This window comes from Quercus suber, unplaced genomic scaffold, assembly GCF_002906115.3.
Source record: "Quercus suber isolate HL8 unplaced genomic scaffold, Cork oak 2.0 scaffold_172, whole genome shotgun sequence".
NCBI classification, from domain to species: Eukaryota; Viridiplantae; Streptophyta; class Magnoliopsida; order Fagales; family Fagaceae; genus Quercus; species Quercus suber.
Genome location: NW_027069632.1, coordinates 511,869 through 530,090, shown reverse-complemented (window position 1 = coordinate 530,090; position 18,222 = coordinate 511,869). Strand labels below are relative to the sequence as shown.

The following is an 18,222-nucleotide window of genomic DNA, read 5'->3' as shown; positions in this document are numbered from 1 at the left end:
CTCTGATGGCTAGTGTGTATCTCATCCCCTTACTTTTGGCATTCTTGACACTTCTTAGCAAAGTCTTGGGCATCTATTTGCATTGTAGGCCAGTAGTATCCCAAGTGTAAAGCCATTTGCTACAGCGTTAGCCCACCTGGGTATCCTACTGGCTCTCCTTCGTGCAAATCTGAGAGAACGCCATTGACCTCTTTAGTGGGAATAAATACCATCCACCTTCCTTGGAAGCTTCTTTTGAACAACTTCCCTTCTACTACTTTGAACCTTGTCACATATCTTTTTAACTTTTCTCTCTTCAACCGATCAGTAGTTAGTATACCTTGTAAAAGGTATCTTAAGTATGGATCCTGTCAATCTTCTTCTAGCATTTTGCCATTAAGCAACTCTGATTGGCCTAGAGGAACAAATGAACAAGTCTTGCAACTCCTTTACTCTTCCTTAACATCATTGGTTTCTGGCCAAAATACCCTTAGCCTTTGCAATCTTCTATACAGGCCGACATCAAGGTCTACATCACAAATATCATAGTGTAACCTGTGCAACCGTGTCAACCCTTCCTGCCTCAAGACACGCTTTATAAACAACCCCTCTACTCCTCTGAAGAAAAAATTCTCATTGATATTGAGGAAGTCCTTCATATTCGATGGTAATTCTAACCTAATATACTTTCCCTGAGTCATTGCCTTCAACAAGGGTTCTTGCCAATTTTGAGGGAGGCACAGCTTATCCTGGACCAGACTAGGTTATTTCTCCACTCAAAGCGTCATCTTCTCCTTCTTTAGCACAGACTTGGTGACTAGGGTAGCTAACGAATCAGCCAGCTTGTTTTCATTCATGCTAATCACCCTGTATTCTATGAAAGCAAAGTGTTTCATAAGCTCCTAGACTATAGCTCTGTAAGTAGCTAGACTAGGATTCTTCACTCCATAGGTTCCCCCAACCTGCTTAATGACTAACTCAGAATCTCCAAAAACCTTCAGCTTCTTTATGCCAAGTCTTTTGGCAGCCTTCAGTCCTACTAACAAGGCTTTATACTCTGCTTCATTATTAGAACAGGAGAAACGTAGCTTATAAGCAAATGTATGTTCCTCCCCTGGTGACCTCAATACCACTCTTATCCCTCCCCCTTGAAATGTAGACGAGCCATCAAAATGCATTGACCACTCTTGCTCATCTGTCACCAAGATCTCCTGTTGAAGAAGTGAGAAATCACTTGTCCCAAGAAAGTTAGTTAGCAGATCAGCCACTACCTGGCCTCTGATGGTAGTTGGTCTTATGCACTCGATATCAAGGCACGGCGTCAGGATGGCCCAATGCGCTAACTCCCCGACAATTGAGGGTGAGTTAAGAGATATTTCATAGGATTTCTCTTGGTTATCAATTGTACACGATACCCTAAGAAGTAATGATTGAACTTTGACACAGCGAAAGCTAAAGATAAACATACCTTCTCAACAGTTGAGTATCTTAGTTTTGGTCCCTTTATAAGCCTGCTAATATAATATACTGGCTTTTTCACCCCTTCCTGATCTTGAGCTAACAATGCTCCCAGAGATTGCTGTGTGTTGGCTATGTACAACAAAAGAGGTCTACCAGGCAAAGGAGCCACCATTGCATAAGGATCCGCCAATATTGCCTGAATTTTCTTGAATACTTTTTGGCATTGATCACACCAAATGAAGGTCACCCCCTTCTTAGTCTGCTTTATCAAAGGCTTCAGAATTTCAGCTAGTCTTAGAATAAATCTTCTTAAGTAAGAAATTTTTCCGACAAAACTCCTCAACTCTTTCAAAGTTGTAAGGGGGTTGAGTGCAACTATTGCATTGGCCTTTGTAGGGTCCAAATCAATCCCCTTATGATGAACAAGAAAACCCAAAAACTTCCCTGAAGATACCCCAAAAGCACACTTAGAGGGGTTCATCCTCAAATTATGCTCTCTGCATCTTTCAAAGCCCAAAAGCACACTTAGAGGGGTTCATCCCCAAAAGCACACCACTACGCCATCTTTTAACCAAGCTTCTATAATGTTGTACAACTCTTCAGTAGAAATAGTAAAAGGAGGAGGAATACTACCTCTCTCCCTCTTCTTACCCTTGGCTGCCTTCTTGGGCTCCTCCACCACAGCAACTTCCACGTTCTTGCCTTCTCTCCTCCAAGGCTGCCTAGGTTTATTTGCAGTCTGTGAAGTCAACCCTTTTGAAGGCTTCCTTACAGACATACTTGTCCGCCTTGAAGCTTCTACAAGCCTTGTAAAGCTAGAAATCTGCAAATTCTCAAGATAAGGCCAATATTCATACAACATACTAGAGATGCAAGTATTTACCAACTTTTCTTCTTCCACAAGCTCATAACACAGCAAAGAAGGGTCTCTAAACCTGCAAATATACTCCAACATCCCTTCAGATACCCTTTGCTTTTCTTGTTGAAGATTTGTCAACGTGAGCTTCTCTTCTAAAGCAAAGAACTTCTTCATGAATTGCATTGACATATCGTTTCAGCTCAGAACCGACCTTGGTGCAAGGCTAGTGTACCAAGTAAAAGCACGACCTTCCAATGACTTAAAAACTCCTTAAGCCTCAACTCATGATCATAAGAATGGGCTGTCAGTGCATCTACATACTGCTTTATGTGTTCCCTAGTGTTCCCTGCCATGCCATCATACTTGGGAAAGATAAGAGGAGTATCGTTGGCAGGATAAGACTTACCAGCTACTTCCTTGGAATAAGGGGGCCTAGTATCAATATAAACAGTACTCTCTGCTTTCTTAGCTTCGAACAAGATAGCAAAAATATCTTCCTTAGTCAGATAAGGAGATCCCCAAGGACCTTGACCACCTTGTGGAGGTTGAGGTATGAACATTTCTTAACATAAAGCTTGGAATTCTGCCCACATGGCAGCTTGAGAGTGCTGAAGGTCCTTGATGGTTGTCACGATATTCCTATTCTCAGGTTGATTAGCGTTACCAAAAGACTCTGTACCCTCAGTATGCATGGCTATGTGCTTTACACTTGGCCTTGCTTGCTGGTTGTCACCCGAACCAGGTAGCACTCCTGTAACTTTCTTCCTTGGAGGCATAAAGAAGATAAGAGTAAACAGAAATATACAGACCCATAGAATACTCAATCAAAGATGAATATAAACCAGAGATTCCCTAGTGGAGTCGCCAAAAATGTACGGATAAGTTAGATTCAAGCTTATATAAGAGATGAAATAAGTTATCTAATAGTACATCTAAATGAAAAAGCTTATGAGTGACAAAGGTACAAGCTTTGACATCACAAAGGTTAGAGAAGGAGAAAGTGATTGCAAGAATGGTAAAGTTGACACAAGATGCACGTGGAAAACCCTAAGAAAGGGATGAAAAACCACGGTTTAAGCAAGAATGTTCTTGCTTTGTTCAGCTTTTGTATTATATGTAAAGAAAAGGTAACTCTTGTACAGTAAGGGTGTTCTTTCTTAAAAGAGAGACCTTATTTTCTACCTTCCTATCTTATCAACTTTCTACTCTTTTCTCAAAAGATCTACTTGGGTTCTTACCCTAAAAGTCCAGCTACATGTTCTTCTTACAATCTAAGGAATATGGCTGAGTATAAAGACAGGTGTCTAGTCATCATTTCCTATTTTTGGATCTTTCAACAGCTGGGATACTATTTGGTGACTAAAGGAGAGAGAAAATGCCAACATGGCACTGTGGCATGCAAGTAGGTGACCCTGCCACTGCTTGGGGAACAACTCTTAAGCAACAAGAGTGATATCAGGAGTACTGTAGGTGATACAAGTGTCTTTGAAGTGGTCCAATATGCACTCAGCCAATAAGGGGTGTTTTCATAGCTACTGACTTTAGAAAGTCACTATTTTCCTTTTGTGAGTGCTTGAGTACAATGTCAGATGCATATCTTACTTCCTTCCCAAGGCAGTCACGCCTTTAGCACGGGCCAAGGATAAGGCTTTATAGCCAACGTTTCCTCTTCCTCTAGTCACAGCCACTCCACGTGTAAGGTCCAGATCCAACTACATCGACATTCTCCCATGCTTTGGCTAGTGTACTATACAAAAACAAATGGGGAATACTCATTTAAATCGGCTTATGCTTCATTGAGGATCACAAGCTCAGCCAACCACCCCAACTTGCAAAACAAAGACGAGTAGAATCTTTAGAAATTGAAAACTAATGCCTGGCTCAAAAACCTCCTGTGGAAAATGGTATGGAACATCCTACCTACTTGTTTAGTCCTCAATAACAAGTTTGTTCTCTCTTATGTTAATTTTTATTTGTGCAACAATGCAGTTGAGTCAATAGAGCATCTTTTTATTCAATGTGACCAGGCTACCCAAATTTGGCTAATGTTACCTTGGCCAATTAATTTGAATAGATTAAATAGCCTCTCAATTTCAAATTGGATGAAAATGATTTTGTAACCTGAAGACTTGCTGGGGCTAAACAATGAAGAATCTAGAAATTTTCAGCCATTTGCTACAATTGTTTGTGACCATGTGTGGATTATAAAAAAACAAAGTAAGAATAGAGGGAGTCAAAAGCAACCCTATGGAGATTGCGAGACAAATATTGAGATCTTTGAAAGAACACAAACAAGTAGGGAGAGAACTGATTAAGAAAACATCTAGAGACCCAAATGGTATCCTCCACCCACAGATTGGGAAATTGAATTTTGATGTAGCTATTAGAGAAGGAAATAGCTTTGTGACTGTGGTGAGCAGAGACAATTAAGGGTATCTTATTGAGACGTGGACTGAGCAAATTAGTCTCAGAAGTTCTATTTGTGGTGAAGCTGAGGCAGCTTGGTGTGCTATGCGAAGAGAAGCAGCTAAGGGATTCAACAGATTAATTATAAAAGGAGATGCGTGGAATGTAATAGAATCTCTGCAAAGATCAGGCTTATTTGCTCACAAAGCTATAGTTGAGGATATTCTTAATTTAGTCAAATCTTTTGTAAATGTAAATTTCTCTTTTGTGTATAAAGAAGGCAATTTGTCTACCTAGCTTTAAGCATTGTGGGTTGCCCTTCTGTTATGGACTAAGATGGTACCCATCTCCTCCCTATCGCCTCGAATTGTCCAGGGTTTTTGATAGAGATGGACCCATGCCCAATTCTTTTGACTGTTTTCTTTTTTTATTTATTCGGCAAAAAACAAAAACAAAAACAAACCTAGACAAGTCATAGTCGTTAACTAATACCTTTAATTAGTACCTGAAAGAGTTCTCTTCATGATTAATGAAACTGTAGGTGACTTACAAGCCACTATATGTCTTAATCACTACCTTTAACAAGGAGAAAGTCAAGAGACCCCTTGAGAGATTTGTAGTTTTTGTTCCTCCTAAGGAGCAACAAAATGGTCTAAAAAATAAAAACTCTTGGTAATGCTTGGCTATGGCTCACTATAAGTGAATAATCTAAATTATTCTTCTAATGTTGAAACTTTGAGTAATCTGCAGTACATAGACACTCTTTTCTTCTACAATGTTTCCAGATCATGCACGTAATGACCTATATCTCTGTACCTTTGTTGGGGGAAGTTTTTTTTTTTTTTTTTAATCACCTTTGTTGGGATAGTTGAAAGTTGAGTTTGTGTTACGTTTGGCAAAATTTGCCAAACAATACATTTTCTAAAAAAAATTAGGCGTGTGGTATGCGTTTAAAGTTATTTAGTAAATTAGACTGTTTTTAAAAATTGAGTTTGGCAAAATCGACTTTAGGTCGAAAAATGAACACTATAGTGGTGTTTTTTTAGTTAAAAAAACGCCACTATAGTGTTCGTTTTTCAGCTCAAAGTCGATTTTGCCAAACTCTATTTTAAAAAACAGTTTAACTTACTAAATAACTTTAAACGCATGCCACGTACTTAATTTTTTTTGAAAAATATACTGATTAGCAAATTTTGCCATTAGGTTTTATCTGATCATTTAAACAACTAAATGTTCAACAAAAAGACAAAATTCACTAAGCATGACCAAGCATTATTTATTGTTGGAGTACACCCATTGGCCCATAGACCCACCTTACTGTCGGCACTCAGCATAAATAAACCAACCAAAATCAAATGCACCAAACCCAACATTTCGTGGCGCTCATTCACCTTCTCAGTAATGTGTAAACCCTCTTTCCTCAACTACTTTGACTTTACTTTCCCAACCTAAAGCTGCGGTTTTTACAAATATCAAAAAAAAAAAACTCTGGTCCGTGAGCTCACAAAGACCGTACGAGGAGAGAGACCATATCAAAAATCAGATCTAAGAGAAAGTCAGAAAGAAGAGATAAATACCAGTTATCAGAGATGTGAGAGAAAGATAAATTCCAGCTATGCCGTCGTCGAGAGCAGAATCCGTGGGCTAGGCGTGATGCCTTGATAGTGATGCGTGGACGCGCCGGCGAAATGATAGGCTTGCTGGCCGCAGCGGTGCGACTATGTGAGATGAGACACTCGGTCATTAATATTATATATATCTCACTATGATTAAAGGGATTTTTTTTTTTTTTTGAAAGACTAATAAATTGACTACTTTTTAAAAGAAATTTGGTTGTTGACTGGGCTATTCTTGAGGATGTTTGGGCCATTATAAGAGAGGTTTCACTTAATTAGTACCTAGTCCTTTTTTTTTTTTTTAACAGCCCACTTAAATAAATAAATAAATAAATAACTCTCAAAAAAAAAAAATATATATAATATAATTTTTCACAATAAATTATAAATAATTATTAATAAATTATTATTTATTTTAATTTAAACTTACAATTAAATTTTTTTTTTTCACATATCAATCAATAACGACATCTTACTTATAATTTAAATAGCATTTATTTTTATCAAAAATGCATTAATGTTTTTGGGTAGAGATTTTATATTTTTCAAAATATTAGTTATTTACTATAATACCTTTTAAAAATTAAAAATATGTGTTACACGTTCTCAAAATACAGGTTTTATTATATTGGAAAATCTGATCCCTAGCTCTCAATTATTGTCCTCTCAGTTCAGCTTGAGCAGAACAAGGTTTCACAAGGAGGAGCATCTTCCACAAAAAGCGATGGCAATATTCCATCTTTTTTTGTCACAGTTCATGCACCCTCAACTTAAGTATATGGTGGCCAAAATGACTCTCCTAGACACCATATTGTTCTGTGTTAGTGCAATCTCTCTCTCTCTTACTGTATATGTTGACATATCAGTTACTACATATGTTTGATAACATTTACTATGTTTGATATTAATTAGGTTGTACACCTGGTGGACAAGCTGGACGCATGGCACAGACTACCAGTAATTATTGGAGCTGCTTATCTGGGAATTAGAAGACACTTGCACCAACGTTATAATCTATTGCCGGTCGGAGAAATCAATGGACAGAGATATAACGCAGAAGAATTTGCCTATAGGACGGCTGATGGAAAGTGCAATCACCCTAGTGATGATACCATTGGTAGCCAAGGAACCTTTTTGGGTCGAAACATGCCTCCATCATCTTCACCATATGGGGTAAGAGTTCCAAACACCTTAATTAATTAATGATGAAGTTGTAACTTCTAACTGTTATTTTTGCTTGATTGGAGTGAATTAATTTTATAACTAACAAGATGTCACACAAGAGAACCATTCTTTCTCTCTCACTATCTCACTAATTTACAGTATGCTCCAAAAAAAAAAAAAAAAAAAACTCTCTCTCTCTCTGGATTGGGGAAAAATACACCCTGGGTATGCTTCCTCCCTTCAGCTGTGAGGGGGAGGAAGCATACCTGTAACAGGGTTCAACTTGACTTGACCAAACCGACCCTATTAAAGTCAACACCACCTCTCTCTCTCTTGACGAAGTATACCGTGTTTCAGGGTTATACTTACTCTACTCACAGGTCCCACATGGGTCCTCCCAGCTGTGTATATGAGGAAATATACACCCGAAACAGGGTGTATTTTTTGCCCTCTCTTTTTCTCCATCCGGAATAATTTGTCCACGTGGCTTTAATTCTCGTTCTTATGCTGTCTTTTAGCCACAATATTTTAATTTATTCCAAGTCTCTGAAAGAATTAGCAACTGCAAAGTTGGACTTTGTGCAAGCCGTGTTTACAACAGAGGTCCGGACCTGTCCAAATTGGTTTTGGACTACGTGCGCAACAAATTAATAACACCGACTTGAGTTGTTATATGGCCACATATTTTGCTACAGATTTTGATACAACCTGCATATTTATCGACATGTGATTGGATATGAAAATTAATCCAGTAACCAATTTACATATCTACTAATTGTGACAAAGTTTGTCTCTATACTTTTGAAGTATAAATAGGTAGAAGGTGGCGTTCATTTGGAGTGTGCAGAAAAACATCAATCCAACATGAGTGAGATAGCAAATAAGTGTAAGAGAAAATAAGAAACAAGAATGGTGTGTGGTGTATGGTGTGTGGTGTGTGGTGTGTAGTAAAGTGTCTAAAAGTGTTTTACGAAAAGTGTTAAACATGCTACAAATTTTACTACATAAAATTTACAAATTGAGATGACAATTAATGTTATTGGTAGACTTTAATTACCTCATAACCGAATATTTTAATTGTCTTATTATTATTGGTGACACATCAGTTTGTAAGCTCAATTTGCTCAATTTAGTAAAATGTGTAGGACTTGTAGCACTAATGTTTTAAGCATCAATAAAATTCTATTTTATTTAGAACTTCTTTATGTATTCTACTTGAGTGTAGTGAGATTTATTACAAGGTATTTACTTTGAAAAGTACTTTCTTTTTTATTGTTAAATTTATTATTCTAATAAAACTTCTGCATCAGCAAATCTCAACCATTAGTATCAAAGCTTCCACTAATTTAAGAGACCCAATTCAATTCAGCTCGATATACCTTGGATTGGTTTTCGTGGGTTGATTGATTGGGTTGAGTTGAAATTTTATTTAAGACTTGGGTTGGGTCAAGTTTGGGGATTGTTTTTTCCACTCATCTAATCTAAAGACAACTTATCATATATATTAGGTTATTTTATTATCTCTATTTTAATCTTTTTAGTTTGATACATTTTTGTATTTTGAGAATTAGTTAGGATGAATTTGGGAATTTGGATTACTATAATTCAGGAATATTATGTAAAGGACAAAGTTTGTCTGTAAACTTGGTTGTAGCCTTAAGCTACAACTTCCTTTAAAACCAAAGTATAAAACAAAAAACTTTTATCTTTTGAGAACAAGAAATATAATAAGATTCAAAACTAAACTAATATATAAAAATTTAAACTATCATTTATTTAATATTAACAAAATATAAATAAAATACAAAAAAAGATATTGTTTCTTTATAAAATTCAACTCAATCACCCATTAAAGTGAAGCTCAACCTTAATTTGAATCCCAAAAATTATATATTATTAATTCCATAATAAATTTTGTTGCAATTTCCGTTCAATGTACAAAATCATAGAACCTGTTAAAAAAATCACCTTTTATTTTGTTACGAAGCATGGTCTTAACATTATTCATGGCTAGAAAGATCAAAATTTTAGTTGGTTTCCTCGTCTTCTATAAATTAAATAAAATTATATTTTTTATTTCATTATATATACATTACTCTCATAACTAAATACTAATTAGAGTTGTCAACTAAATAAATATATGAAAACTCTCCAAACACAAGCAAATCTTTGAAACAACTCATCAGCCTTAGTCAATTAGTATTATATTTTAAGACAAAGTTTGGCTACAAACTTAGTTTTAGCTTCAACAATAAGAAGATGACATATGTCCAAAATTATATACAATCACATAAGTGAGGTTTAGGAAGTCATGTGCATTGCACATGACATGGACACATGTCATCTTCTTATTATTTGTTATAACCTCAGGCTACATCCAGGTTTGTAACCAAACTTAGTTCTATATTTCTGTAATCTGTCCAATATTTTGTCTAATGTGTTGCCAAGTAATTATAAAAAACAAAAACAAAAACACCAAAACAAATCATTTAGGTGTAGTCAGACAGCAACACAAGATCTAAATCTCATTGTTGAAAATTTTTTAACTTTGTATTTCAAACCGCAAACAGCTTAAGTGCCAAACACACTGTCATTTCCAGATAGTAATTTGAATACAAAAGAAAGTGAAATAAGTTGACAAACAAGTTGCTACTATAACTCCAAGAAATTTTCTAAATAAAATAAGGACCACAGTGCAAGTAGCTCCCTCTCCCCCCCCCCTCCCCCCCCTCTCCTGCTAGTTGACCCCTTGTATTTATTGTATCCATTGATTTTATGAATTCTGGGCTAAGACAACACCCCATTTTTCTTTTGGCCTAAGAGCAAAACAGCTTACCAGTTAAATGCGTTTGACACCTTCACCCAATCACCCCTAAACGAAACTACCACCTGCCCATATATTCTGAGAATTTATTCATGTGCATCACATGATTGTTTAAATAACACTCTTTGGCCTGTATTTTCTATGTTGGAATATGTTCTTTTTTTCCTTGTGTCAATTTATGGTATGTTAGTAGGCAACACAGTCCTCTTCTTCACAAGTAATAATGTGTACCATGTTCGTGTATTGTTTCTCATCAATCTCCACAGCTGTTAGAGCCCCATCCAACAGTAGTAGCATCAAAGCTTTTGGTGAGGAAAAAGTTCATAGACAATGGGAAGCAATTCAACATGATAGCCTGCTCATGGATACAGTTCATGATTCATGACTGGGTTGATCATTTGGAGGACACTGAACAGGTTTTAATTTCAATACTGTCTTAATCAAAGTTTGCTTTCTAGCAAAGTGAGTTCAAGCAAAACAATAACTAAGTATTAGGATCTTCTTCATTTGAAATAGATCCATTTTATGTTTCACATTACATGTGTACACAATCAGATCCAAGAAATAAACTCTTAATCGTGAAATGAACTCTTTCTATTTCAAGCAAAATGGAGAGGATCCTATTCCATTGTGTCATAAACCAATTCGGTCATGTATTATATGCATGTTGACCAATTACAGCCATCCATAATGTTTAACCTTATGATCGTAATTGACAAAGAATATTGCAATATCAAAAGGCCTAATATCTATGGCTCAAACAAATGACTTAAGAATTATAGTTACATGGTTGGAAACATTTAATTTATCGATTAAGATAAATTAATTTTTCATAATTCTTTTAGCAGATAGAGATTAGAGCTCCTGATGAAATTTCAAGTGGGTGTCCCTTAAAGTCTTTCAAGTTTTTTAAGACAAAAAAAGTCTCTATTGATTTGTGTCATCTCAAGAATGGCTCTCCGAATACAAGGACTCCTTGGTGGTAAGTAGTTTTCAAAGTACTGTCTCTTCCTATTATAAGTGCATATAGGTTATAAGAACTCATTCAAATTCGTAAGTTTAATAAACATGTTTAAACAATTTCATATGTGATCCCCTCTGTCTGAATGCAGAGAAAATGGAGAAGGAGATTTTTATTTTCGGAACTAATAGCAACAAATTAGACTCAAAAGGATGTAGGATTGGAAGTTCTCATCTTTCCTCCTATCTCTTTAGTAACCAAATAAACATTAGGATAGAATTATCCATATGCAAACAAAACAGCATATTACATGTTCTTATGAATAACTAATAACATTTTATCTTCAAATATTTATCCAAGAAAAAACACTTATTCTTCAAATAATTATATTAGAATGAATCCCAAGGTAATTGTTTTAAACAATGTTGCGTGTTACAACTGTCTCCATTTGTTGCCATGGGTAACATACTGAGCAGTACAATATGTAACAGTAATTAGAAAGGGAGCTTTTAACCTGAGTAAATAAAAAGAATTGAATTTAAAAATAAAAATAAAAGGAAAAGAGGGAGGATTTCACCAAAAATTGCTGGGGACATCTAATTTTTGGAACTAATTCTCTGTGGCAAGTTTAAAGTTTCTGTTAGGTAGGCTCGTAATCAAGAATGTGGAGTGGGACAATCAACTGGACCTGAGCTTTCGGTTGTATTCCAATTGTCAATACTTTTGAGTTTAACTTGTCTAGGTTTGTAAAATCAAGTCAATAGAAAAGAATGTGTACTTTGTGAGAATGATTTTTTTTTTTACATGACTAGGGATGGGAGTGTAATTTATGGGAATGACAAGGAGGGCATGAGAAGAGTAAGGACATTCAAAGATGGAAAATTGAAGATCTCAGAAGATGGGCTGCTTCAGCATAATGAGAACGGCATTCCTATCTCAGGTGATGTTCGAAATTGCTGGGCTGGCTTTTCCCTCCTACAAGCCTTATTTGTCAAAGAGCACAATGCTGTATGTGATATGCTAAAAGTAAGTTTTTTTTGTTTTAGTTTATATTCTGTGATTCTTTTTCCCAATGGTGACGTTGGTGTTATGTACTTGAACATTTCTGGCATCTAATTTGAACAGTTTTGGATCAGTTTCAGAAAAATTGCAATATTGCTGCATGAAAATTAAACTGTCATATTTTGTCTGGTTAGCAATTGTAGAATCTTATGCTATAATTTTCCTGATATGCAAGAAATATGTGTGATAATAATGTATGGACTTCATGAATAATATATATTATGTACAGTTAATGATTTGGTTTATTGTTCTTTGGTTTTAGGTATATTACCCTGATTTGGATGATGAGCAGCTCTATAGGCACGCAAGATTGGTGACTGCAGCTGTCATTGCTAAAATCCACACCATTGACTGGACCGTTGAACTTCTGAAGACCGATACTCTTCTAGTAGGGTCAAGGGTAAACTGGTAAGATAGTTAAGACATATTAAAGAAGTCAATGAAACATAGTGGTCATGTTTAAAGTAGTGACATTAAATATTTGTTTTAATTTGATGAAGAAATGATAAAAACACAGAGATCCTTTTACAAGTTATGAGAAAAAAGAGAAAATCAGCAAAGATGAGAGTAACATTTAATGCACTTCTAATGCCATTGCTTTCTACTTTACACTTCACTGAAAATCAAATATGTAAACCATGTTTTTTTCAGGTATGGACTTTTGGGGAAGAAATTTAAGGAGTTACTTGGACATATATTGGGATCAATACTGAGTGGATTAGTTGGTCTTAAAAAGCCGAGAGATCATGGAGTTCCCTATTCACTAACTGAAGAGTTTGTAAGCGCCTACAGAATGCATTCACTTCTACCTGAAACACTTGTCCTTAGGGACATCACATCTTCAACTTCAGAAGACAAACATCCTCCCATACTACATGAGTACTTCCCTTTCTCTCCTTACACTGTATCTGCAAATATTAGGCACCATTATGATGGATATTTTCTTGCCATTTTTTTCCCACCTTTTATGGGTTTTCTGCATCTTGCTGCAAAATTTATAGTTTTCTTTGGAGACATCGGCACAAATGTACTAGGAGCCAAGAGCCATGTGTGCTGGGGCAGAATCAGGATTACAGAATTGGAGATCAAATTAGAGAGAACATTATTTATAATTTAAGATCATAAGGTTAAATGTGTAATAGATGCTCTTCTTTTTCTTTTTCTTTTTGTGTGTGTGTGTGTGGGGGGGCGCATCCATATATGCTGTTAAGAATGAAAAGACAAGGAGACTGAGAAACAATGTACAAGAGAGAGCCTTTATATAGGCACAATAGGTGTGGAGAACAAGTACAATGAGTCTAGGGCAAGTACAATTCAATGGGCCCAAGCCCTGTGGGCTAATAGACTAGCATATTCTACAAAAAAATACGGATTTGAATGTTAGTAAAGTTAAGAACATTTCAAGGCTCCCAAGCTCCAGCATAGTACCACTTGCAGTGTTGATGGAGGAGAGATGTGTATTATTGGTAGTGGTTGCATATGGTGTTGATGTTGTGCTAGTATTTCCATTTTATAACTCATTAATTATTATTTTTCTGATTGTGTTGTTAATGATGTGGGGGTGAAAAACAAAGGCTTTCAGATGTAAAAATAGTGTTTCAATGTCCTCAACTTAGGAAGCAACATTGCAATTTTTTCATTGCAACAGAATAATGTGTAGAATTAATTTTTGAAAGGAAAGTAGTTTGAGATACTTATTAAATGTTACCTTGCTAGAAACTCTACATGACTAACTGTAGGGATTATGAATCCAGGGTGCCTATGAGGGAATTGGTGGGTATTGAAGGAGAGAGAAAACTGTCAACAATTGGAATGGAGCAAATGTTGGTATCATTGGGTCATCAGTCTTGTGGGGCACTCACATTATGGAACTATCCATCATGGATGAGGAACCTTGTAGCCCATGATATTAATGGAGAAGATAGACCAGATCCTGTTGATATGGCCAGCTTGGAAAGTATATCATCTCATTCTTCAATTTCTATTTACAACTCTCATTTTATTTCCACTTTCATAGTCCAAATCTAATTTTACAATGCTGAACCATTAGTTTATAGAGATAGAGAGAGGGAAGTTCCCAGGTACAATGAGTTCCGGAGGAACTTGATGATGATTCCTATTAGCAAGTGGGGAGATTTGACGGATGATGAAGAAGTCATTGAAGCTCTCTATGATGTGTATGGAGATGATGTGGAGAAGCTGGACTTGCAAGTTGGCTTAATGGCAGAGAAGAAGATCAAAGGCTTTGCAATCAGTGAGACTGCTTTCTTTCTCTTCATACTAATTGCTTCAAGGTATGCTCCATGTCATACTAAGAATAGGATGACAAATTTGATTTTTTTTTTTTTTTTTTTTTTTCTTAGAGTGCACTAATGCTTCGTTTTGTACGATGATGTTGTTCAGGAGGCTAGAAGCTGATCGCTTTTTCACGTCCAGTTTCAACTCCAAAACATACACACAGAAAGGCCTAGAATGGGTTAACAAGACTGAGGCTTTGAAGGATGTGATTGATCGGCATTTCCCTGAAATGACGAGGAAATGGATGACATGTTCAAGTGCATTCTCAGTGTGGGATTCAATGCCAAATCCAGTGAATTACATACCCCTGTACCTGCGACTATCCACCTAATATTCATCTATTTAGTACTTCCAATAAGTACGGATATCTGGTTGTACGCCATTTTATTATGGACAAGAGTTTAGTATTAGCTCAAATAAATTGGTATATACTAAACAGAAGTATGTGTAATCATATGCCAGTGAAATTGCCGTATGAAATGTTATTTTAATACATCAAAATAGAATGGTTACTAGAACCATTGCTAGCGATCTATGGAGTCTTGACAAGCATCTGGCTGTGATGCAGCGATATGAAAAAAAGTCAGCAATTGAAGAACTCTCGTTCAATCGGGCCAGCTTTTGGGTCCAATTGCATGGCATCCCGTTACGTTACATGACAACAGAAGCTGCAACAAAAATAAGTTTGGTCATTGGAGAGGTAGCCCAACTAATTGTGCCAAAGGATTTCGAGGGGGGCAAATTTCTACGCCTCAAAATTTCCATTGACATCTCTCTGTCGTTGTGCCGAGGACACCTTATTTCACTGGACAATGGAAAACAAACTTGGGCGAGCTTCAAATATGAATGACTCCCAAACCTATGTTACTAGTGTGGAAGTCTCACTCACAACGGCGAGGATTGTGAGAAGTGGATTAACAGTGAGGGTACTCTTTGCCCTGAGGATTGACAATTTGGCCCAAGCTTACGTGCGCCTGCCTTTGTGCCACCAAGAAACACGGGTTTGACAGTGCCAGGGTTCTACGCAACAAGGAAAAAATCGGAGACTAATGCAAACCGAACAGAAAAGGAATTCGAAGCCCAAAGCTCCTCAACAATACACGTTGGAATGGAGCAAATGCTGGTGTCATTGGGTCATCAGTCTTGTGGGGCACTCACATTATGGAACTATCCATCATGGATGAGGAACCTTGTAGCCCATGATATTAATGGAGAAGATAGACCAGATCCTGTTGATATGGCCAGCTTGGAAAGTATATCATCTCATTCTTTAGTTTCTATTTGCAACTCTCATTTTATTTCCACTTTCATAGTCCAAATCTAATTTTACAATGCTGGACCATTAGTTTATAGAGATAGAGAGAGGGAAGTTCCCAGGTACAATGAGTTTCGGAGGAACTTGATGATGATTCCTATTAGGAAGTGGGGAGATTTGACGGATGATGAAGAAGTCATCGAAGCTCTCTGTGATGTGTATGGAGATGATGTGGAGAAGCTAGACTTGCAAGTTGGCTTAATGGCAGAGAAGAAGATCAAAGGCTTTGCAATCAGTGAGACTGCTTTCTTTCTCTTCATACTAACTGCTTCAAGGTATGCTCCATGTCATACTAAGAATAAGATGACAAATTTGATTTTTTTTTTTCTTAGAGTGCACTAATGCTTCGTTTTGTACGATGATGTTGTTCAGGAGGCTAGAAGCTGATCGCTTTTTCACGTCCAGTTTCAACTCCAACACATACACACAGAAAGGCCTAGAATGGGTTAACAAGACTGAGACTTTGAAGGATGTGATTGATCGGCATTTCCCTGAAATGACGAGGAAATGGATGACATGTTCAAGTGCATTCTCAGTGTGGGATTCAATGCCAAATCCAGTGAATTGCATACCCCTGTACCTGCGACTATCCACCTAATATTCATCTATTTAGTACTTCCAATAAGTACGGATATCTGGTTGTACGTCATTTTATTATAGATAAGAATTTAGTATTAGCTCAAATAAATTGGTAGATACTAAACAGAAGTATGTGTAATCATATGCCAGTGAAATTGCCATATGAAATGTTATTTTAATAAATCTGTTAAGAATATAAAGTGAGAGAAAGACTGAATAGTCTATATATTCTGTGTAAAATAATAATGTACAATAGAGAGTTTTATATAGGCTAGATTTGTGTGCAGTACAAATAATACAAGTAAACTACAAGTACAGTATATTGGGCTAAGTCCAACGGACTAATATAGTCTAAGTTATACACTAACATCCCCCCTCAAACTCGAGGTGGCAAGGAGGAAGCTAACTGAAGTTTGGATATAAGATCTTGAAGACGACCAGGCGAGTGAGTTTTGGTGAAGATATCAGCAGGCTGGTCAGCAGAGGAGATGGAGAACAACTTGAGATTGCCTTTTTTGAGATGATGGCGAGTGATGTGGCAGTCGATCTCAATGTGCTTGGTGTATTCATAGAAAACATCATTATGAGTAATGTAGATAGCACTATGATTGTCATAATAAAGTGGAGTGGCAGTGGGCTATAGAGCATCCATGTTAGTCAAGAGCTAGCGAAGCCAGACAAGCTTGCAAGTGGTGTCAACAAGGGCACGATACTTAGCCTCAATACTGGAACGGGAAACCACATCTTGCTTCTTGCTACGCCACGAGACAAGAGAAGTACCCAACAGGAAACAAAAACTTGTGATGGAGCATTCATTAGTCGAATCATTTGCCTAGTTCGCATCTAAATAAGCATGAAGCTCAAGAGAAGACCAAAGATTGAATACTCTGCATATTCTATGTAAAATAATAATGTAAAATAGAGAGCCTTAAATAAGCTAGGTATAGGTGCAGTACAAGTAATATGAGTAAACTATAAATACAGTATATTGGGCTAAGCCCAATGGGCTAATCTAGTCTAAGCTATACACTAACAACATCAAAATATAATGGTTACTAGAACCATTGCTAGCGATCCATGGAGTCTTGACAAGCATTCGGTTGTGATGCAACGGTATGAAAAAAAGTTAGCAATTGAAGAACTCTCATTCAATCGGGCTAGCTTTTAGGTTCAATTGCATGGCATCACATTACATTACATGACAACCGAAGCTATAACAAAAATAAGTTTGGTTGTTGGAGAGGTAGCCTAATCGATTGTGCCAAAGGATTTAGAGGGGGGGGGGGGGCGAATTCCTTTTCTGATCAGTTTGCACTAGTCTCTGATTTTTTCCTTGTTGCGTAGAACCCTGGCATTGTCAAACCATGTTTCTTGATGGCATAAAGGCAGTCGCACATAAGCTTGGGCCAAATTGTCAATCCTTTAGGCGAAGAGTACCCTCACTGTTAATCCACTTCTCACAATCCTTATTGTCGTGAGTGAGACTTCCACAGCAGTAACATAGGTTTAGGATTCGTTCATATTTTGAAGCTTGCCAAGTTTGTTTTCCATTATCCAGTGAAATAAGGCATCCTCAGAACAACGGGAGAGAGATGTCAATGGAAATTTTGAGGCGTAGAAAATTCCCCCCCCCCCCCCTCTAAATCCTTTGGCACAATCGATTAGGCTACCTCTCCAACAACCAAACTTATTTTTGTT

The 18,222-nt window shown here is 36.8% G+C and overlaps 1 protein-coding gene across 3 annotated transcripts; it reads left to right on the top strand.

Annotated features, from left to right (window-relative positions):
• The first annotated feature begins 6,078 nt into the window (after positions 1–6,078).
• On the top strand, positions 6,079–16,750 carry LOC112027097 (alpha-dioxygenase 2). 3 transcript variants are annotated; one of them, XM_065778049.1, is made up of 11 exons: positions 6,079–6,427; positions 6,992–7,141; positions 7,234–7,494; positions 10,576–10,725; positions 11,158–11,291; positions 12,083–12,296; positions 12,595–12,740; positions 12,984–13,211; positions 14,087–14,289; positions 14,383–14,626; positions 16,318–16,750. In XM_065778049.1, exons 2-11 carry the CDS (start codon positions 7,046–7,048, stop codon positions 16,541–16,543), a joined length of 1,902 nt encoding a protein of 633 aa, XP_065634121.1. In that variant the 5' UTR covers positions 6,079–6,427; positions 6,992–7,045; the 3' UTR covers positions 16,544–16,750. The 3 variants fall into 3 exon arrangements, with proteins under 3 accessions (XP_065634121.1, XP_023915536.2, XP_023915538.2); XM_024059768.2 differs by lacking the exon at positions 16,318–16,750 and adding an exon at positions 14,736–15,161 and having other exon boundaries at positions 6,080–6,427; positions 11,155–11,291; XM_024059770.2 differs by lacking the exon at positions 16,318–16,750 and adding an exon at positions 14,736–15,161 and having other exon boundaries at positions 6,081–6,427.
• The last annotated feature ends 1,472 nt before the right edge of the window (positions 16,751–18,222 follow it).

What these genes read in the sequence shown, in the direction of transcription:
- LOC112027097 (XM_024059768.2), top strand. Translation starts at nt 7,046, where the DNA reads ATGGCAATATTCCATCTTTTTTTGTCACAGTTCATGCACCCTCAACTT. An exon ending in CATCCTCCCATACTACATGA is followed by an intron (nt 13,212 to 14,086) that starts GTACTTCCCTTT and finishes TTATGAATCCAG; the next exon opens with GGTGCCTATGAGGGAATTGG. An exon ending in TGATATGGCCAGCTTGGAAA is followed by an intron (nt 14,290 to 14,382) that starts GTATATCATCTC and finishes CTGAACCATTAG; the next exon opens with TTTATAGAGATAGAGAGAGG.